General features: G+C 59.1%; 2 protein-coding genes across 2 annotated transcripts; both read left to right on the plus strand.

Annotated features, from left to right (window-relative positions):
• Positions 1 to 999: 999 nt before the first annotated feature.
• ADAM33 (ADAM metallopeptidase domain 33) lies at positions 1,000 to 16,247 on the plus strand. Its single transcript, XM_070421326.1, has 22 exons — positions 1,000 to 1,117; positions 3,147 to 3,226; positions 5,575 to 5,651; positions 7,703 to 7,781; positions 7,983 to 8,059; positions 8,145 to 8,334; positions 8,571 to 8,636; positions 8,717 to 8,788; positions 8,937 to 9,103; positions 9,193 to 9,277; positions 9,370 to 9,512; positions 9,995 to 10,172; positions 10,286 to 10,375; positions 10,540 to 10,735; positions 10,881 to 10,989; positions 11,089 to 11,287; positions 11,381 to 11,458; positions 11,560 to 11,668; positions 11,747 to 11,885; positions 12,969 to 13,060; positions 13,226 to 13,298; positions 13,552 to 16,247. The coding sequence occupies exons 1-21, from the start codon at positions 1,000 to 1,002 to the stop codon at positions 13,261 to 13,263; spliced, it is 2,382 nt and encodes a 793-aa protein (XP_070277427.1). The 3' UTR covers positions 13,264 to 13,298; positions 13,552 to 16,247.
• On the plus strand, positions 13,388 to 20,930 carry GFRA4 (GDNF family receptor alpha 4). The gene is given in 8 exon segments (XM_070421327.1): positions 13,388 to 13,393; positions 16,812 to 16,855; positions 18,522 to 18,887; positions 18,972 to 19,081; positions 19,179 to 19,313; positions 19,868 to 19,959; positions 20,125 to 20,167; positions 20,170 to 20,930. Coding segments are annotated over 8 exon segments (831 nt in total). The 3' UTR covers positions 20,205 to 20,930.
• The last annotated feature ends 1,140 nt before the right edge of the window (positions 20,931 to 22,070 follow it).

Genomic DNA, 22,070 nt, shown 5'->3' on the forward strand with positions numbered 1-22,070 from the left:
GGGAGGGATGTTACCTAAACATCTCACACTTTTCGACGTTTGAATTAGGCGAACATGGCTTTCCCTCGCTGCTGAAACTCTCATTAACTGCATTGCCACACTCTGATTTCGCAACAACAAATAGATTTGCTTAAAAGTTAATATCCCTCGCTATGGGAATACTTGCAACTTCGAATTTACTACTCGGTACACAAACAAGCCTTTAAAACAAGAAGCAGATGTTACCGTGGCCGAAAGGATCCTAACGTCTGGGAGTCTATGGTTTTGTAACTCCCACCCCCGCCCCCACCCAAGGCCAACGCCAGGACTGAGGGCTGCCCCCGCCCCTACCTGTGCGCCAGCCCCCACCTCTGAGCAGCACAGAGCCGTCAGAACTGCGGCCTCCGCTCGCTTCCCTCGCCCACCCGGGAGCACGCGGGGCGGGGCTGGCGGCCGCTGGGTCGCACCTGTCAGGGTCGCCCCCGCCTCCCTCCTCCTAGGGGTGCTCTCCAGGGCGCCTCTGGCCAGAATCGGTGACAAGGGGGCGGGGGGCAGAGGTGCGCCCCAGGAGATCAGGGAGCCGGGCGTTCCATGGACAGACCCGAGCAGCGACAGGTGACCTCTGGCCCCTCTGCTACGGTCCTCAAAGGCCGTTCCCGAGGGTCTGCGCCCCAGGCCCACCCTCCACTCCTACAGGTGTGGGCTCTCTGAGACCTGCGGGGCGGGAAACCGCGGGCTGGTCCCGGGGGAGTCCCTTCCCGGCCCCCCTAGAGGGCCGCTCCTGCCGGGAGGGCCGCCCGGCTCCCCGAGGGCTGGCGAACGCGGGTTCTGCCGTCCTGGGTCGGGACAGGACCGGCTGCGGTCCCGGCGCGGGTGGCCGGGTTGCGTGCGGGGTCCGCGGGGAGGGTGCGACAGAGGAGGCTGGCCGGCTGCACAGGGAGTGGGTCGGCGGCGATCCAGCCGGGGCGGGGCCGGGAGCGGAGCCGGAGCCGGAGCTCAGAAGTCCAGGCGCTCACAGCGATGGGCCTGGGGTCTCTGAGGGCTCCAGGGCCGCCGCCAGCTTGGCTGCTGCTGCTGCTGCTGCTGCTGCTGCTGCTGCGACTACCGTGGTCGGTGTGGGGGGCCGAGGCGTTCCGCGGTGAGTGGGAGCGCCCCGAGGGGCAGGCTTGGTCGCTGTCAGGGGATGGAAGGGTTGAACAAACCCCCAACCCCTCCCCGCTCCCGGGAGTGCGCTGCCAGGACGGGGAACAGAGAGGGTTTGGGAAGGTGTCCCTGGGACCTGCGGAGGGATTCTCACCTGAACTTGGCCTAAGGGCCCAGACTTGCACACTCTGCCCAACTGCCACTGTGCCCGCCACAAGGCCGAGGGGCAGGAATCCTTATCCTCAGAGCAGCGCCGCCCCTCAAACCCCTCTGCCTGGATTCCCAGGCCCCATCCTCCAGTGGAAACATTCCTGCACCTCCATCCCTTAGGCCTCAAGGGTCTTCCTCCTCTGGAAAGCCCCTAGCCCACTGCCACCCCCCCCCCCCCTCCCCGCCCCAACCCTGCTGTGATCTCAGACCAGGGGACTGACTGTGACCTCCACACTCACCCATCACCCAAGCTCACCCCATCCTGGGCCTTGGGCCAGTGTGTAACTAGTTTATACTGTTGCCATGTTTGGTTAGAGGAGGGCTTCTCACAGAAGGTAACCTCTTCAACCCTCTGTGAGGCGGGGGCGGATCAGCAGCTCTGAGTAGGTGGGAGGATTGATGGAGGCCTGGACGTCAAATGCCTGGGAGGGTCAGGGAGAAGGCAGGACAGGCTGGGCTGGGAAGGGGGTAGCTTGCAGAGCACTGTGGAGGGGAACCCAACAGGGATAGGACCCCTGAACCCTCAGGGAGAGGGATCACAGCCCTCATTCTCGTGGTGATGGTCCCCAGGCATTCCACTGATTCTTCCTCCGCAGCCTGGAGTCAGGGGAGGGGGATACAACCCCCTGGGAGGAGTGGAGAGGGCCTCTATGCTCCCCAACACAACACTGGCTCCCCTAGTTTCACTTAGTCACCACAGCTCCATCTCTGCCTCCCTCTCCCCCATCAAGGTGCCAGAGGCCAATATGTGGGAGGCCTGGGCCCAGCAAGACCTGGTTCTCCACACCCAGTGAAGTCCTCTCTGGGTTAAGAGATCCTCCCCTCTCCCCAGAAGCGCTCCAACCCCTGCCCACACTTGCCCTGTCTGATGGCAATTGCTTGATAGCAACTCACTCATCCAATCAGGGAGGGCTTCTTGGGGGAAGGGAACTCCTGGAGTTGCTGCTATTCCAGGTCTTTGATGATGGGGTCTGGGGAGGAGACAGAGAAGGAGAAAGGAGTTGGGGTGGCCTGGCAGTTGCTGAGCCACTTCCACAGGCCAGCGTCTCAGCCTGGGCAGGGCTGGGTGGAGGTGGCGGAGCTGTCAGTTCTGGGAGCTGGGCTTCCCCAGGACTGAGTGCCAGAGGGTTGGGTGGGCTGCCTGCAGGCTCTGGGCTGCCTGGGGCCTGGCTCCTGCAGGGGGGGGGGGTGGGGGTGTGTGTAGTGCGAAGTTACTGTAGTCCTTGGGAGGAAGATGATTGGGGGCATTCCAGGGGAGCATTCCAGCTTCCTCTGAGTAATGCTTGGCTCTGCTATTCCTCCCGGAGCTCCTGAAGCACACCCACTCCCTCTGGGAGCACTCAGGCTCTGTCCCCCAGCCTCGGGGCCAGGGTCCCTGGAAGCCCCACGTCCTGCATGAAGCCCCCAAAGGCAGCTCCTCCCAAGAAAACATCTAGCTGTTGTTTTTCTCAGGGGGTGGTGGAGACACAGGCATCCTCTTCACAGATCTCTCACCCTGAAGGCATCTGCTGCCCAGTCTAAAAATATCCCAGGCTGCCTTCCTCTTTCCCCCTTGCACTGGTGGCCTTGGTCTCTCCCTCGTGACCTTTGACACCAAGCCCTCCCCCAAGGTCAGTGGGGCTCCAAGCATCCGCAGCTGAACTATCCTTCCTAGGCTCCTCGGTCTCTCTTCTGCCGCCCCCCAGGCTGCTCCTCGGTTCCCAGGACACCCCATGGATTGTTGAAGATGGATGGTCAGACCCCATCCCTCTGTTGTCCCTGCTCCCCTCTGCTCCGCAGGTTCCCCCTCACCCTGTGCTCTGTCCTCACACCAGGAAACACCCCCGGAGAGCCAGTCACCCCTCACTGGGTCCTGGACGGAGGAGCCTGGCGTATGGTCACGCTGGAGGAGCCGGTCAGTGCCACATCATCCCTTCCTCTGCGGGACCCAGGCTCTCCCAGCCCCTGGGCCCCTCCCCAAGTTGCAGTGTGGCAGTTTTACTGCGTTCCCTCAGTTCCCCTCCCAGCCCTTTAGGCTCCTCCCGGAAGGGTTAGCAGGCAGGGGTGGGGAGACATCTTGATTATATGAGCCTGCACACATGGAAGTCATTTTCAGGCTTCCCCCTCACTCCCGCTGCCTCCTCTTTCTCTCCCTTCCCACAACTCTCCAGGCACGAAACTTCAGGGATCTCTTTAAGAAAACAGAAACTTTGCCTTTCGCAAAGTTTTCCAGAACATGTGACCCTGTGGACACATTGCTGTCCCCTCCAGGACCCTGCCATCGAGGGGCCTGAAACTTCAGCCTCCCGGGCTCAGGCAGAATCCACTTCTGTCCAGGGGGTAGTGGTCACTCTTCTGGTGGCCCTCAGATGCAAGCTGACCCCATTCTGCTTCTCCAGGAGGCTCTGCCCCAATCTCCTCCCAACACCCACCCATCACACACTTTCAGAATAACCATAGCCCCACCCACATGTGCCACACAGCTAGCTGTGCTGCAAACCAGGAGGCAGTGGCCTCGGAATGCCCATCTCAGAGAGGGGCACACGGAAGCCCAGAGAGGTTGGAGAAACTGTCCAAGTTCGCACAGCTCTTTAGCCCAGAAGTCTGAGACCCACTAGGGTCTGAAAGACTTCAAACCATTGGCCAATGTCCCCCAAACCTAGAGAGCCCTCTTCACCCTGAATTTTCAGGCAAGAAAGGACAACCCATTGTCCAAGCCACGCTGGCCCTGGAGAAAGACAGGAGAGCACTGCCATGAGGCCGGGAGGCTGACACAGGCCCACAGCTCCCTCGCTGGGTCCCCCAGACCCTCAGGGTCCCCATTCAAGTGGTCAAGCATGGCGCTGGCCCAAGCTTTGAGATCATTTTCCTGGACATCACCAGCAGAGGGCAAGGCTGGGCTCGCACTGGAGTCACCCTGACTGTGGACCCTCCTGGTCTGGCCTGGGCTGTGACCAGGAGCGGAATCCTAGGGGGGCCTTGCTTTTCCCACTCACCGGCCCTTGCCCGCAGGGAGCCTGCCGAGATGAGGTCAGTGTTGAGGCAGGGAGTTCTGTCCCAGCGGAAGGAAACACTCACATTTCAGGTCAGGGATGGGGCACATAGTGAAGGGTAAAGGCATCAGGAGGGCAAGAAGTGAGGACAGCAGGAGCACAGAGGTGCAGAGAGGGGATTCTGGGGTCTGGGGGTGGCAGGAAGAGGCTTTTCATTGGGGCCGCTGCCTTTCCTTGGTACAAACCTTTCTCCAATACAGCAAGTGGCATTCCGGCCCCATGAGCTCACGCTTGGGGCCTTGCTGGGCTCCTGCTGGGGCAGGGAGCTGTCTGCTCCCCACCTGCGGAGGAAGTCTCCACTCCAAGACTGTGAGCCCCTTGGCCTCCGGCCCAGCCCGTGCATTGTGGACTAAAAAGGAAGGGCCAGCGAGGGTTGGGGCTAGCATTCCGAAGACACAGCAGCTCTCCCGCAGGCTCCTGGGCTGCCTCTGGGCCCCCAGCCAGACTGAGTGGACGAGGGAGGCAGATGAGTCTTCCCACGTGGGAAGCAGGGAAGGAGAGGCTGGCCTGCTGGCCAGGCCCATGCCCTCCTCCCTTCCCTCCCCCACAATCTGGCCAAGAGCACCAGTGTTTTTCTCTTGGCCTAGACAAGGGGTCTGTGTTTACTTCATAGGATCCGTGAAACAGGTGTGGGCGAGCATGCTGGAGACCAAGGAATTTCAGGGCCTGACATTTTGTCAGAATTGGAGGTGGAGGAGTAAAGTCTGAATTCTACAGGGAGCGGGGAGAAAAGATGCCAAAACAAGAGGTTGTGAGGAGGCCCGAGCCATGGCTACCTGACATCCACCCACCCCCTGCACTGTCTTCAGGACCCCACTTCCTTCCTGCCTAGGGGAAGCCTCGGCATGAAAGAGGAGGAAGAGCCAAAGGGAAGGCCCAGTAACCTTGAGCAAGGCAGGGCACCTTTCTGGGACACCTTGTCTCTCTAGGGAGGAAGCTGTGTGTCCCTAACGGGCTACATCAAATGGCTGTTGTCAGAAAGAACATCCTGAGTTTGGGAACATCTCACCCCCACGCCATCCATGCCTATCAGCATGCTCTCACCCCCACACCCATCCATACCCACGAGGGCAAGCGGGGACCCTTCTGCCCTTCATGGCCATGTTCTCCCCATGAACTCCCTGGCCTGCTGGCTCCCCACCCACCAGCTCCCTGGCAAGCAGGAGGCCAGGCTGCCTGCCACCTCAGCCCTGCACTCCTTCTCGCCCAGGTCTTGAAGCTCGACACGGGGCTGGTAGCCTTGGAGGCTGGAGGTCAGGAGCTCCTCCTGGAGTTGGAGAAGAACCAGTGAGTACCAGTCCAGGGAGGGGGCTGGGAGCCAAGACAGCCTCTCTCTCTGGGGGTGGGGAACAATGCTGGGGGCAGGGACTGGTGGGAACCCAGGAGGGAGGCTGGAAGGGTAGGGCTCCCTTGAAGCTGAAATGGCCTGTTGAGCTGGGTCAGCCCTGCTTTGAGGCACAGCCTTCACCCAGAACCCCAGGAGCATCTTGTCAGCTCCCTGCCAGAAATGAGTGTGCATCACCCAATGGACTCTAAAAAGAACCCTGAGTCCAAAGAGAATCCAAGATAAGTGCCCTGGATGGGCAGGCTCTCCAGGCTAATGAGATGACCAGGGCAAAGGTGAAGTGGTACAAAGATCAAGGCACATTCAGGGGGCACAATTTGTCTGGCAGGGAAGGGAGCAAAGGGCAACAGATCTGGGGAGTCCCAGTGGGGCCGAATCATAGAGGCCATTTCAGTGCTGAGTATCCTGGATGGTGCAGAGCCAAAGATTTTAAGTTGGTGAATGAGCAGGCAGAGCTGGGCGGGATGGGGTGGGTGTCCAAGTGACTCTATTACCAACAGCTATTTATGTATCAAGCGCTTGTCTCATTGCAGGCACTGCTCTAAGCACTCCACACAGGTTATTCTCCCCATGGAATCAGATGCACTAGGAATAAGCTAGTTCCACCATGCCTACCCACGGTTTCTCTGGGGTTTGGTGTCCCCACCTTAAATGGGTTGATCATATCACCTACCTCCTAAGGTTGTGTATGGAGTGAGGCACAAAGCTTGAGAAAGTGAAGGAAAGACTGGGGGGTGGAGAAGCAGGCATCCCAGATCTTTGGGGTGGTCTGGCAGTACAGAGGTCAAGGTGAGGTGGGGGTCAAGGATTTTCTTTAAGAGAGATTGACTTATGGTTGATCCATCTTGGTGGGAGGGATCCTGGTGAGATGGGGCCCAAAGATGGAATCATTAAGGGAATGAGCATCACTGAAGGACAATTGGGGAGATATGTGGGGTCCGCAGGCCATAGGAGAAGATTCAAGGATCCTTGAGGGAGGGAGGTGGACTAGAGAGAGGATTGACCAGATGCCCAACAAGGCTAGGCAGCAGGAAGGGCCACCTAGGGAATTCAACCGACTTCCGTGGCTCCGAGTACCACCTGCTCAGCAGTGTCTCCTGAGTCCTCTCCTCCTGCCCAGCCTTAGGCCTGGGGAACCAACTGCCTGCCACCGGCTCCACAGGATCACAAACTGCCCCTATTGCTGCTCCTCCCTGGTGCTTCCCACACCCCCAGTTCCCATATCTAAGCCACCACCAAGCTTCCTTCCTGCTCTTCACTTTTCTCCCTCTAGCCCAGTGGTTCTCAACCTTCCTAATGCCTCGACCCTTTAATACAGTTCTTCATGTTGTGGTGACCCCCAACCGTAAAATTATTTTCGTTGCTACTTCATAACTGTAATTTTGCTACTGTTATGAATCATAATGTAAATATCTGATATGCAGGATGTATTTTCATTGTTACAAATTGAACATAATTAAAGCATAGTGATTAATCACAAAAACAATATGTAATTATATATGTGTTTTCCGATGGTCTTAGGCGACCCCTGTGAAAGGGTCGTTCGACCCCCAAAGGGGTCGCGACCCACAGGTTGAGAACCGCTGCTCTAGCCCAAGGTTTTTCTGAGCTAAGCAACACACAGTCATTCCTGTCCCTTTCCTAAGACGCACTGTGGGTGCTTCTTTTAAAAAAAAAATATTTTTATTGATTTCAGAGAGGGAGAGAGAGATGGAATGATGAGAATCATTGATCGGCTGCCTCCTGCACACCCCCTCCTGGGTATTGAGCCTGCAACCCTGGCATGTGCCTGACCAGGAATCCAACCATTACCCCCTGGTTCATAGGTCAATGCTAAACCACTGAGCAACACGGGCCGGGCTGGGTGCTTCTTAAGTGCTCGCCCTGTGCCTCACTCATAGAGCTGCTCAATTAGCATTCAGGGAGGAAGGCTGGAGGGCATCCTGGAGGAGGCAGAGCTGAATTAGGTGATCCCTACAACACCCCTTCCCAGCAGGCTGCTGGCCGCAGGATACACAGAAACCCACTACAGCCCAGATGGGCAGCCAGTGGTGCTGGTCCCCAACCAGAGGGTGAGATACTTCCATGGGCACTGAGGTCAGGGTGAGGGGTGCTAGGCATGCACTCCCCGAGGGCCTCCCCACCATTCCTTCCCCATTCTCCTGTTCCTAAGGAGAGGCTGGAGCCAACCCCTCCCCACCCCCAAGCCTGCTTCCTTGCCCTTCCCACTTCAGTCCTGGCTGAGATTTGAGGCTGGATCCCTTGCTCTCCAGGATCATTGCCATTACCATGGGCACGTGAGGGGCTTCCCGGATTCCTGGGTAGTCCTGAGCACCTGTTCTGGGATAAGGTGAGGAGTTCTGGGGGAGGGGGCTGGGCCTGGGGCAGGGGTAAGAATTCGCTCACACCTCCTTCTGCACCCCTCTGCATCCTAGGGGTCTGATCACGCTCAGCAGCAATGCCAGCTATTATGTGCATCCCTGGCCAGCTGGGGTTGTCCAGGGTGCCTCAACCCACAGGATCTTCTGGACCGAGCAGCTACCTAGCTGGAAAGGGGCCTGTGGCCATAAGGATCCTGAAGACAAAAGGAACATGACCAGCCTTTCTCCTGCCACCCAGATCAGGGTCAGGGGCACAGACAGGGGTGGGAGTGGGAATGCAGTATCCACAGCCCTCCAAATCCGAAAGAGGAAAGTGTGGCCCATGTTCAGGGTCTCCTGTCCTGATGTTTTATTTGGAGGCTGAAGAAACAAGTTTTTGAAAAATGTTAAAGTTACCTTTGTGCTTTCCAGGGATTGGGGTTGGTGGTCAGGGCTCAAGCCAGCAGCCTGCCACTCAGGGTCACTGTTGCCTCTCCGCAGGACTGCCGGGAAGCCCAGAGAAGCCCGAAGTACCTAGAGCTGTACATAGTGGCGGATCACGCCCTGGTGAGAGGAGACTCCAGGGGGGCTGCCCCGCTGAGAGGGGCCAGTCAGCCTGTCACATCACCATATTGCTGCCTTTCCAGTTTGTGACCCAGCACAGGGACTTAAACCACACCAAACAGCGGCTTCTGGAGATCGCCAACTACGTGGACCAGGTTGGTAGTGACGGCCACAGGGGCCGGCAGGTCCCAGCTGGAGGAGGCAGGCTTGGAGATGAGGAGAGCATATAGGGGGAAAGAGAGGGGCCACCAGCAGGATGGTGTGCCTGGTCCCTGCTTCAGGCCCGTCCTGCCCTCACCATAGATTCTCAGGACCCTGGACATTCAGGTGGCGCTGACCGGCCTGGAAGTATGGACAGAGCAGGACCAGATCCGCATCACGCCGGACGCGAACAACACGCTCTGGGCTTTCCTGCGGTGGCGCCGGGGGCTGTGGGGGCGGCGGCCACACGACTCCACGCAGCTGCTCACGTGGGTGCCTCCCATCCCCACACGGGTCGCGGCTGGGCAGCTCCTCCTCCCCGCGCACATCACCAGGTCACGCTGCGCTCCACCCTCAGGGGCCGCGCTTTCCGGGGCGACACCGTGGGCCTGGCACCCGTGGAAGGCATGTGCCTCGTAGAGAGCTCTGGAGGCGTAACCGCGGTGAGCTCCGCGGACGGGACACTGGACAACAGGAGAGGTGCGGGGCGGTCTCCGCAGCCCGCAGTGACCGTCCTGCGCCCGCGCCCTCGCAGGATCACTCGGAGCTCCCCATCGGCGCTGCAGCTACCATGGCCCATGAGATAGGCCACAGCCTCGGCCTCAGCCACGACCCCGACGGCTGCTGCGTAGGGGAGGCAGCGGAGCCAGGCGGCTGCGTCATGGCAGCAGCCACGGGGTATGGGCGAATGGGCGGGTGGGGAGGAGCTGCTAGGGAGGCTCCACTAGACCCAGGCCCTTCCTCGGCTGCACTCCTTTGGGTGCACGCTTATCTCCCAGTTTCCTCTTCTGTATGATCATCGTACCGGCCCCGAGTTGTGAGGCTTAAATGGAGTAAACACAGGACAGTGAATGCTCAGGAGTATAGAGGTTCTTTTCGGAAACACCTAGCCAGGCTGTTCCTACAGGGCTGGCCGCGCTGGGTCGGGATTCCACCTTCAGTCTGGCGCTGCTGGCTCCGGGAGGCACGCCCTCCCGCCCCGGCCCAGCTGGGCGCCTTCGCTCGGGTTACGCACCCTCTCTGGGCTCTGCCCCTGAAGCATCCGAGCCGCCGGGCACGCCGCTGTGCGGCCCGGCACGGGTGGTTCTGCAGAGACCGGAGAGGGGCAGGGCGTTCAGGGGGCGATCCCTGCAGGCGCCGACGCCCTTGCCCGCCCGCAGGCACCCGTTCCCCCGCGTGTTCAGCGCCTGCAGCCGCCGCCAGCTGCGCGCCTTCTTCCGCAAGGGGCGCGGCTCGTGCCTCTCCAACCCGCCGGGCGCCGGGCTCCCGGTGCGGCGGGCGCGCTGCGGCAACGGCTTCGTGGAGGAGGGCGAGGAGTGCGACTGCGGCGCCGGCCAGGTGAGGTCCGCGCGCCGGCCCCTGGAGGCCAAGACTGGCCCCGGCCCGCCCCCTCCTCCAAGGTCGGGGCGCGCGGACCTCACCTGGTCCCCCTTCTGCCTTTTTGGCTCCAGGAGTGCCCCGACCCCTGCTGCTTCGCGCACAACTGCTCGCTGCGTGCGGGGGCCCGGTGCTCCCGCGGGGACTGCTGCGCGAGCTGCCAGGTGAGGGCGCCGCAGGCTCGGAGGCGAGGGTGGAGGGTGCTGTGGGGCAGCCCTGCTCTCCCGCCGGGCAGTCCCGCCCCGAGCCTCGCTGTGGGCGCGGATCTCTCACTGTCCACTGTCCTCTGTGTCTCGGTCGCTCTCCCGCACGCGGGTCACCTGCGTAGCTGAAGCCGGCGGGCGCGCCGTGCCGTCGGGCGGCGGGAGACTGTGACCTCCCTGAGTTCTGCACGGGCGCCTCTCCCCACTGCCCCCCAGACATTTACCTCCTGGACGGCTCGCCCTGCGCCAGCGGCCGGGGCTACTGCCGGGACGGCGCGTGCCCCACGCTCGAGCAGCAGTGCCAGCAGCTCTGGGGACCTGGTGAGAAGACGCGCGCGGCCCTGCACCCCGTGCCTACCCTTGGGTCTGGGGAGTTTTCTCCTCTAGGAAAGATGAGGGGCGGGCGGTAGTGGGGAGAATGGAGGGCGGGGGCAGCCTAGTCCCCAGCCCCGCCCTGCTTCTCCAGGCTCCCGCCCAGCACCGGAGGCCTGTTTCCACGAGGTGAACTCGGCAGGAAACGCCCATGGCAACTGCGGGAGGGATGAGGAGGGCGGCTACGTGCCTTGTACGCAGAGGTGAGGAGAGGAGCGGAGGGACCGGAAGCTGGGGAGTGGGTTGGACACAAGCGGGACTTCCCCCCCTCCATGCTGCTTGACACTCCAATTGGTCCCCAGGGATGCGCAGTGCGGGAAGCTGCAGTGCCAGGGCGGGGAGCAGAGCCCACTGGCACCACACACGATGCCGGTGGACTCTACCCTCCGCCTGGACGGCCGGGAGGTGACTTGCAGGGGGGCCTTCCTGCTACCGGGTGCCCAGCTGGACCTGCCTGACTTGGGCCTGGTGGAGCCAGGCACCCAGTGTGGGCCTACAATGGTGAGCCCTGCCCACTGAGCCCTCCCTGCCACTCGAGTCCCTAGGCCAAAGCATCACTCCCCCATGGTGCTTAGTGCACACCACTGCCCATAGGTGTGCCAGGACAGGCGCTGCCAGAACACTACCTTTCAGGAGTTGGAGCTCTGTCTGACCGCCTGCCATGGCCAAGGGGTGAGTGGTCTTGAGTGTGTGTGTGGGGGGGGGGGGGGTGGTGGGTGACTGACCTTGATGTCCCTGATCCCATGGGACCCTCCTTTTCTCTTCCTCTGCAGGTTTGCAACAGCAACCATAACTGCCACTGTGATCCCGGCTGGGCTCCACCCTCCTGCGACAAGCCAGGGGCAGGTGGCAGCCTGGACAGCGGCCCTGTGCAGCCGGAAAGTGCGCACATGGGGGGCGAGTGGGGACGGGCCCTGGGGTGCACCTACATAGGACTCAGCCTCACCTTGTCCTTTGCAGACCAGGACGCCTTCCTGCTGGCAGTGATCTTTAGCTTCCTACTGCCTCTGCTTCCTGGGGCCGGCTTGGCCTGGTGCTGCTACCGGCAGCGTGGATCCCAGCTTCAGCACGGCCTGTGCAGCCCAAGGAGGGCCAGTGGGTAGGCTCTGAGGTCCCTGCTCCCTGAGCCCACTCCTGTGGTTCCTGCTCCTCAGAGTTCTGCTGGGCCTGGGACAGCTTGGGTGGTATCCGTAGGCCTTGTCCCCAGAGGCAGAGAGGCAGCTGAGGGAGTGGAAAGAGGCCTTCAGCAGGAGGCACCAGGGGCCAAGGGTGGGGGCCCCTTCCCCGTTGCTGTGGTTCAGTCTCTTCTTGTCCATTCTCCTGTTTCTCCCACCAGGGGACTGCCTCATCTTTGACTTTGCCCTGTTTTCCACCAGCTCATAATGCAGTTCCTGCTCCACTGTGCCCCTCAAGGCCTCCCCAGCCTCTTTCTCATGAGCTTTCGGCCCTGTCATTTCCTCTGCCTAAATCTCTGCTGCTACCTCCCTCAGGTTCCTAAATGCTGGGTTGGCACATTTTTCCATTCCAGACCACCGGTCAGCTGTAGCGCCAGTTGCCCTTGTGCCAAGGCCCCGAGAGGAACCCAGCTCTCATAACCTGGGAGGAGGGTTCTATAATACCAAGCATGGTTGACCTAGGGCTGCCCCTTCACTGGGTACTGGGCAAGGCAGGCACCTCATAGCCACATCTGACACAGCCTGGCCTTGGGTGTGCCTAGGACAAGCTGAGGGAAAGGGCAGGGTTTGGGCTGGAGATAGGGACAGAGGCCCTCCCTGACAGCGGTGGGCACCAGGCAGGTCCCAGGTGTCAGGTGAGGGGCCTTGCCACAATGAGCAGTGATTGCAGTGCTGTGGGCAGTGGTGCAAGGTGCTCAGAGCTTGGTGTATCAGCATGGGGGGCCCTCCAGGAGGGGAGCAACTGCATGTCATCGCCAGGGCAGAGCCTGCAGGGCAGTGGAGACTGTTTTGAAGAGACATGGAAGTGGCAGGCCCTGGGAGATGGAGCATGAGCAGCTAAGAATGGCTTGGAGTCATCGAGGGCAGTGAGGCCACCAAATGGCAAGGAGTGGAGAACAGCTGCCACTAGAGAGAGTGACCTAGAGCAGGAGGCTCTGTCAACACAGAAGGTGGGGGGAGGTGTCCTGCTCAGCAGCACTGTTCCAACCTCCTATCTCGCTGGTCAGGCCCAAAGATGGCCCATGCAGGGATCACCCCCTGGGCAGTGTTCAGCACCTGGAGTTGGGCCCGATGACCACTGGAGAGCCCCAACCCCTCAGTGAGTGAGGTGCAGGGGGAGATGGGGAAGGAAGTGAAGGGATGGACTCTTGGACCCCCTCCTGTACACTTAACACCCAGCCAACTTGAGTCCCCAGTGCCCTACCCACCCCGGGACCACTGCCAACTGTGGTCACAGCACTCATTCTCTACCCATTGCTCCCAGACATTGAGATCCCTGCCAGAGCCCAACAGCCACCTTGAGAAACCTGTGCCCTGTGGCCCTACCTGCACCCAAGGTAGGTGGGGACCCTGATGTGGTCCACCTCCCACTGCCCCTCAGCTCACTGCTCTGGGGTTTCTGAGCTTGGGTTCTGAAGCTGTCGTCATGGAGGTCAGATGCTGGAAGCCTCTCGAGTCGGGGAGGGAGAAGTTGTGGCTCTTCCTGGGTCATCTGTCTTCACTGAGGGAGGACAGGGGGTTCCCGCCACATGACCCACAGCCTGAGGTCCCAGTTCTCAGGGAATGACCCCTCCCCCACTTTATTTTCAGCAGGTCAAGTCCAGAAGCCAAGATCCTGTCTCTGGTGAGAGGGGGATCTGAGATGAGGACACTTAAAAACAGGTGGCTACTGACACTTGGACCACCAGGGGCAGAGTCAGCAAATCAGCTGACCGGTACCTTCAGGCAGCTTGCAAGTTTCTTCCCCGAGTTACCTCCGCCCTACCCGCTCCAGGACCCCAGAGCCTCATCAAAGTTTGCCCAGTGCTGTCTGTTCTTTAGGGCTGGATCATGCCAGCCCAAGAATGCATCTGTTATGTAAAACTTCCCAGGTCTGAGAGGCCAAAGAAAGAGGCTGACAGCTCCATCATTACCAGAGTTTATTAAGGGAACATACACAAGGTCCATCTTGGGCAGCGGCAAGACCAAGTGGATATCCACCACACCGTGCGGCAGCCGCTAAAGGGTTGTATGAGACGGGCAGGATGGATAGGGGTGCTGGGCGTAACCCACCCAGGTAAGGGGGAAAGGCCTTACACGCTTGCCCAGGGAAGGGCGAGGGCCTGTTCTAGGAACCAGCATGCCTGAGACATGGAGAGGGGTGATCAGTCTCTGAGGGGATTTATGGGAAGCAATCTCTGTTCTGACCCAGAGGATCTGGCAGTGGTCAGGAAGCGCTCATGTCACGGAACAGTCTCTCCTTCACACCATCAGTCCAGGGAACGAAGCTCACATAGTCACTGACTTCCTGTCACTGGAGGGAGGTTAGGTCACATGGGAGAGGCCTCTAACTGGGGATGTGTGCTACATGCAGCTCTGCAGAAGGCAGTGTCTGCTGGGCCAGAGCCTGGACTCGGGGACCCTACATTTCAGACTGAGTCCACTTCCCTGGAGCCTGGCCCCTGCAAAGCAAACGAAATCCTTGGGACCTTCTTTCCTCCCTTTTCCTGCCCTGTCTTGTCCCCTAGATGGTTCCTCAGCCCCAACCCAGTCCTAGTCCTGCACCTGAGGTTTTGGAGGAGTGTGGGGTATACTGCAGCCCCCTCACTTTGGACATTATTGAACCTCTCCTCCATTCCCTGGGCGGGGATTGAGGGGGCCATTTTAGAAAGGGCACCAAAGGGACCCTGTGAGTCTTTTCTGCCTGTAAATTCAACCCCATGGGGCTCCCTGAGGGGCGATGGCTGGTGGGTGAAGCCTCAGATGGTAGCCACGGCCCCAGATGGACCTGGGTATAAGATGGTGTTGCCTTGCTTGAATGATCTCTTTGCCCCACCTCACCTGCCTCCCTTGGACAGTCTCAAAAGCCACTTAGTCTCTTCCTTTGCTGCCGGGATTCTTGTCCCAGCATCAAGAAGGGTTCAGGAATCTGGAGAAGGCTGTGCGTAGATTAAAGAGTCCAGAGACGAAGTATAATTTTGAAAGGCATTTGGAAGTCAGAGGAGCTTAGCTAAAGGAGCTAAGATCCAAGATATAAATTCTCAGTTCTTAAGTCTAAGGTCTAAAATCTCAGGTCTCCTCGTCCCAGGACCCCATGGTGGGGAAAAAAGTCTCCTCTTAATGGGAAGAGTGCAAAATCATATTTCAGGGCGTGTGAAGAGCTGGGGAATGGTGGCAAGTGTCTGATCCTCCCATTGGCAGCACAGAAGAGGCAGCCCCCAGCTCAGGCTTGCTTTCACTCCGCCAGCCCAAGAGGCGGAATGAGACTGTTTTCTAAAGTCCTGTGTTCTTTGTACCTGTGAGATTTTGATTTATAGAGATGACTGCGTGAGGACTTGGAGAGATGAATGCCATTGAAAGGAGTTTTTTTTTTTATCACTTACAGTCCCCAAGAAATGGGGGCATGCAGGGCTGCGTGGGGAAGCACCAGGCTTGTAAGGAAAGACGAGAGCTACCACAGATTGGAGGAAGCTAAGGCAACATGACCACTGAGTGTCATGTGGGATCCTGGGTTGGATCTTGAAACAGAAAAAGGACATTAGTGGAAACACTGGAGAAATTAAAAACGGTCTGTAGTATATTGTATTGTACCAATGTTAATTCCCTAGTTTTAACAATCTATATATATAAAAGCCTAAGCGACCGAACAACCAGTCGACCGGTCGCTATGATGTGCACTGACCACCAGGGGGCAGACACTCAATACAGGAGCTGCCCCCTGGTGGTGAGTGCACTTCCACAGTGGGAGCGCCGCTCAGCCAGAAGCCAGGCTCACTGCTGGCAAGAGCAGCTGCTGTGGCGCAAGCCTCTCCTGCCTCGTGGCAGCGCTACCCAGCAGTATAGCAGCAGCAGCAGGCACAGTGGGGCCCGGATGAGCAGGAGCAGCACCCGGCTCAGGCTCCTCCCTGGCCACCTGCCGCTTCCCGCACTGCTACATCCCTCGGGGGAAGTTGGACTGTCAGTTTCGGCCCTTTAGTTATACTCTAATTATGTGAGATGTTAACACAAGGGGCAGCTGGGTAAAAGGTATAAAGCAAACACTAACATTATTGCAACCTTTGTTCAAGTATAAAATTAGTTAATAATAAAAAGTTAAAAATTGTCCTGCCTGGTGTGGCTCAGTTGGTTGAGCATCGTCCTGTGCACCAAAAGGTCGCTTGTTCAATTCCGGCCAGGGCACATACTGGTATCTAGGTTTCAGGTTCAATTCCTGGTACACGTACTGGAGGCAACCGATTAACGTTTCTTTCCCTCCCTCTTTAAAAAAAAAAATCAATAAAAACATATTTTTAAAAAAGTTAATAAAATTATAAAAGAAGGCAAAGAACAATGTTGTTTCAAAAAGTTTACGGTTTAGAATGGGAGTGACAAGGCCTCCTGGGGTGGCTATAGGTGTTGCTGTGGGGAGGAGGGTGCTGTGGGGGGTCCATCTAACCAGCGGTTCTCAACCTGTGGGTCGCGACCCCTTTGGCGGTCGAACGACCCTTTCACAGGGGTCGCCTAAGACCATCCTGCATATCAGATATTTACATTACGATTCATAACAGTAGCAACATTACAGTTATGAAGTAGCAACGAAAATAATTTTATGGTTGGGTCACAACATGAGGAACTGTATTTAAAGGGCCAGAAGGTTGAGAACCACTGACTAGACATTCAGGCTCTAGATTCAGTGGCTCCTGGATCTACCTGAGGCAAGGCTTAGGGTGGGGACTCAGTGGGGGAGGGAGTCATGCAAAGGCTCCTCCCAGTGGCAGGAGTGCTCATGTCAGCACAGCCTCTGGGTTTCTACCCAATTCAGCTCAGGCAGGGCTGGGAAGAAGGCACCTGTCCCACTGGGGTTCTGCCTGGCGCTGTCCTCCACTCTGCAGGCCGGCAGGGTCCGCTGCTTGGGCCCCGTGATGCTGCTGCTGCTGCTGCTACAGCTGCTTCTGAGTGAGTGGCCACCTCTTCCTTAGGACCCCTGAACTCTGGCCTCTCTATCCCAGATTCTCGGGGACAGAGTAGAAGGCAAGAGGGTGATTCCAGGAAAAGCTGGAAGGCCAGCGAGAGACCTTTGCTTGGGGTGCAGGGACACCTGGCAGTCTGCTCACAGCGCTCTGCTCATCCTGCTCCTGCCTACGGGTCAGCCACCCCCTTTCCCAAGCCCCACCGTGGTACTCGTGCCCCAGGAACTTTCCTTTTCCTATTGCCTGCCCTCTCCCACCTTTCTTACCCTTCCTCCAGCCTCAGCCCTCCACCTTCGGTCTTGGAGTTTCATACTGATTTCTTGCCCGGCATCTTCAGTGTCTCCCTGCCACTCATCTGCTGTTCCACCTGCTCAGACTGTCTCTTTCCCACCTGCAGCATCGTGGAGGGGTCATACTGGGTGGGATGAGGAGAATGAAATCAGGCAGAGGTTCAAGGCAGAGGAGATCTTGGAGCTGAGAGGGGGAGGGCTCACCCCTCTCCTGCCAAACCTCTCCACTTACATATTCATTCCGAGTCCTTAGTGTCTGTCTGTCCTTCCAGCAGAGAGGAGGGCACTGAAGCCACTGCAAGAATCACCAGGGCACCCAAAAGAGGTGGCCAATGCCAGAGAGGGGCCTTGCTCCAAGCCCTGAAGCAGGGGACCCTCCTCCACACATACACAGTGAAATGGGGTGGGGCCAGGCTGGGAGCTGGCCTGCCAGCTTCTAGGGGCTCTGAGAACATGAGGGGTAGAGGGAGCCTGGTTTGGTGCCCTAGGTTCTAGGAAGAGGCTGCGGGGCTGGATTTCGATGTGGCCTGCGGCACATCTGCCCAGAGCACACTCTCTGCCCAGCCAACCCCTGGTGTGTGCCGGTTGTGCCAGGTGCACCCTCTGGCCCTGTGGCTCGGATAGAGCCCTGTGGCCTGCTGTGAGGGACTTCTCTCAGATCCACACCTTAGCAGCCCGGCTCTCCAGCGCCCAGAGCCCTTTCGAGAATCCCTTTTCCGCCTAGCTGGTAGAGGCTGGAGGAACCAAGAGAAAGCCAGAGGCCAGATGGGGCAGCATGGGTTAGACAGGCCAGAGGGAGCACCAGAAGGGAGTGGAGGGGGAAGACGCCGGTGGCAGGGGCCGGTGGAGGTGCAGGAGGCCAGGAAGGAGGGAGAACCAGAAACCTATGGACCCATTTGAAGGGTCTCCAAACGGGAGGGGGAGAGGGAAGGAGGAGAAAGAAGAAAGCTCAGCGTGCCAGAGCGAGGATGAGGAGTGTCCACTGTCCTCAAGGCAATTTCTGATAAGTCTTCATTAACCAGGTCCCCCGCAGCTTTGTTTCCGCGTCAGGGGCGTCTCACGAGAGTGGGAGGAGACTCGGGAATCCCTCTTTGGATGGGTGGGACCGTTCTGGGAGAGGGGTGGTGCCTGGAGAGGACGGGCCTCAGCCTCTAGGGGAGCCTCGGTGCGCCCCATCCATCCCGGATGTGTTGCAGGAATCCCCCGGCCCGGCGCGCGCCGCTCATCCCCGCGACGGAAGGCCGTTTAGTGCTGGTCGTTCACACCTTCAGGCCACACTCTTCCCCTCGGGTTTTGAGCGCATCTCCGCGGGGCCTGGGGCCACGCCGAGAACTGACTGCAGTCTGCCCGCCCCTCCACTAGGGTCTACGAGCTCGGCCGCACGGAACCGATGCGTGGACGCGGCCGAGGCGTGCACGGCGGACGCGCGGTGCCAGCAGCTACGCACCGAGTACGTGGCGCAGTGCCTGGGTGGAGGCGCGGGCGGGGTGTGTCCCCGCGCCCGCTGCCGCCGCGCCTTGCGCCGCTTCTTCGCCCGCGGGCCGCCCGCGCTCACGCAAGCGCTGCTCTTCTGCCCGTGTGCGGACCCCGTGTGCGCCGAGCGCCGGCGCCAGACCTTTGTGCCCGCCTGCGCCTTCTCCCGGCCCGGCCGGGCGCCGCCCTCCTGCCTGGCGCCCTTAGACACCTGCGAGCAGAGCGGGGTCTGCAGGTGCGGAGGGGGCGGGGCCAGGAGGGGGCGGGGCCGGCCGGCCGGGCCCCCATTCGCTCATCGTTTTCCCTCCGCACCGCGCAGACCCCGCCTCCTGGCCTTCCAGGCCTCCTGCGCGCCCGCCCCCAGTGCCCCCGACGGCTGCCCGCGAGATCAGGCCTCCCGCTGTCTGCGCGCCTACGCGGGCCTCGTAGGTACGCAATGCGGGGCCCGGGCCCGGGCGCGGGCGGGGCTCTTCCGGGCTTCCTCCACCTGGGTGGACCGATTACTGCGCTCTCGTGGTCCCCGCAGGCACCGCAGTCACCCCCAACTATGTGGACAACGGGAGCGCGCGCGTGGCGCCCTGGTGCGACTGCGGAGCCAGCGGAAATCGACGGGAGGAGTGCGAAGCCTTCCGGGAGCTCTTTACCCGGAACCTCTGCTTGGGTGAGGAGCTGGCAGGGGCGGGAAGCACACTTGGCCCTTACTGCCCTCTAACGAGCCGCGCCTAGGGGTGTGCAGGCTGGTGCCCCTGCGGGCGGGAGAGGACCTGGAGTGGAACTGGTTGAGATTCCTGCCTCTGCCGCTTCTGAGGCAGTTCCACCCCAGAGGCACTGGCAGCTCCTTTCATCGATGGCCTTGCCGTCCTCTGAATAGCTTGGCGGTTCCCTGCCCAGCCTGAGAGTTAGGGGGCCTGAGTTTGAAGCCCCCTCTAAGCCATTTTGTGTCCATCTGTAAAAGGGGGATGATAACGGTCAGCCTCCCCAGTGAGGGTGGAAGACTACAAGGTCGGTGAGGCACTCAGAGCACCGTTGTCCTTACTTCGTTATTCCTTACCCTGCGCCTTCCATTCCAGAAGCCAGTCCTTGCAGGCATTCTGTCTTCCATCTGTTCTAGAGAGAGGCCACGAAGGTCGCCAGGGGTTTCTCAGTTTGTCCCCAAGGAGCTGTCCCTGTGCTAGGGTTTCCCAGCCAAGCCCACCCTGATCCCTCCCTCTATAGATGGCGCTATACGGGCCTTTGACAGCTGGCAGCCCCCAGTCCTGCAGGCCCATCCAGACTTCAGCCAGGACCTTGAGCACAGCCTCCTGCAGGTAAGTGCAGGGAGGGGATGATGAGCTGGCTTCCCCTGCACTGTTTCTTCCATCCTTCCATGCCAGTTGGGCCTAGATGGACATGAATGACCTGGGATGGGGGTGGACACAAAGAGCGGGGCTAGGCTTCTGTCTCAAGCCCACACTCTGCTCCCACCCTCCAAGGTATCCTCCACAGATGGGCCCCTGAAGGGGTGCTCCCTGCTCTCCATCTCCCTGTCCTGGCTCTCCAGACTCTGCTCTGACTAGGACAGCAGACCTTGAACAGCACAGCCAGCTATCCCACCCTGCCCGGGGTACACGGCCACCTCTGTGGCCTACTGCCCCACTGAAAAGGGACTGGTTTACCTTCCCGCCCCCCCCCCCCCCCCCGGCCCCCAAGCTAGCCCCAGTGGCTCTTGCCCTGCTGCCCTCTGCAGGTCTGGACATCCTGTGTGCTTGTCCCCTGGAGTGAGGCATATAGGCTACAGGCCTAATTGCAAAGCTCATGGTTTCCCTTTCAGTCGGTTTCTTGGTTGTAGGTCTCTTTCTCCACAGACCTTGGAACAGTTGGGGTTTCCCAAAGGGTAGGCATGAGAGGGGGTCACCTGTGTAGCCGAGGCCTCACCAGGCCCCAAGATAACCTAGAGAAGGTGAGAGACCAACCAAACTCCAAGAATTATAGGAGATTCTATCAGCGCCCCCAAGCAGATTATACCTTAAAGAGTAATCTGAACAGATTTATAGGCAAAACCCCCGCTAACACTGCAGCCTTTCATGGCCCCTTCCCAGTTATGCGCCACCCACGATGATAATCACCTGTGTCCCATGACAAACGTCCCATGGCAGAGTGATATGTTGCTTGGTGGGTACCGCCTTGAGTAGGGGAGAACCCAGTTCCCTGCATTGCACTGGCCATGTGGCCACCTACCCCATGGTTTAACCCAGCACTAGGAATGGTATCCACAGCTCAATAAATCCATGTACACTGAGACCGGCCTTGCTTTCATGTGATCTGTGTCCTGGGACCTATGGTTAGCCACAGGGTGTGTTTCTGCTGCTGGCCTAGGTGACCTCAGATGGCTTCAGAACTTCTCTGGGCTCTGTCTCCTCACCTATCGATGCTGAACTGAATCTACTGCCAGGTTCTAGTGGCAGGGATTTTGATTGCTTTTATCTATTTTTTTTACTTCTCTGCTAGTACTCAGATAAATAAACTACATTTCCTAGCCTCCCTTGCAGCTAGGGGTGGTCATGTGATACAGTTCTGGCCAATGAATGGAATTCACAGATGAGGCTTCCAGGGGAGCTCTTTAAACTGGAACTGACTTGCTGACTGGCCCCTTGAGTCTCTAGCCTCAACCCTCCCCTCTTCTTGCCCAGACCTCGGTGGCAATGTCTGGGACAAGGGCACCATCTGGAAAATTGAGCCACTGCACCAATTCCAGTCCGCTTCCCTCTGGACTCTTCAGTGCATGAGAAAATGACACCTCTAATTTGTTTAAGGCAATTTCTCCCTAGGCTTCTGTTATTTGCAGCCAAACCTAGGCCCTCCCTGGTTGGCACAGTCCCACCTCTGAGGTGTTTGGGAGCCCTGGGATCACCTACCGTACTCACTTAGCGGAGCCCCATCTCAGTGCTTACGGAGCCCCCCCTGACAGACACTTGAAAGAAGGGGCGATGGGGGTTTTGTTTTTTATTCCTGCATATTCTACCTGCAGAGAGTCAGACTCTTTCCTGGAGCTGCGGGAAATTTATCGTAAAAGTTTTTGTGAACATTCTGTGTGTGTGGCCACTGTGGACCCAATGAAGCCAAGGGCATTGTGTTAAACTTCAATTCCGCAAAAGAGTTTGGGGAGGAGAGGGCAGAACAATGGGGGGCAGTACTAAGCTTTCTGCCCACCTCCTTCTTCCTCAAAATCGTGGAGACTCCTGATGAGTGAAGGGATCCTGTGTCTCCAGGCTGCTCTTCTCAAACCTGGTTGAGGCTTGCCAGGGGCCATGAATCTGGTGGAAGTGGACACGGCTGTTGGTGCCTTGCTCTGAGGCTTCTCTGGCCAGTGCAACCCATCCCCACGCTGCTGGGAATGTTGGCTGCAAACACAGCTCACAGCTGCCTCTCCTCTAAAGGA

This window comes from Myotis yumanensis, unplaced genomic scaffold, assembly GCF_028538775.1.
Source record: "Myotis yumanensis isolate MYYU_CA2020_CCGP unplaced genomic scaffold, mMyoYum1.0.hap1 SCAF_7, whole genome shotgun sequence".
In the NCBI taxonomy this organism is placed as follows: domain Eukaryota; kingdom Metazoa; phylum Chordata; class Mammalia; order Chiroptera; family Vespertilionidae; genus Myotis; species Myotis yumanensis.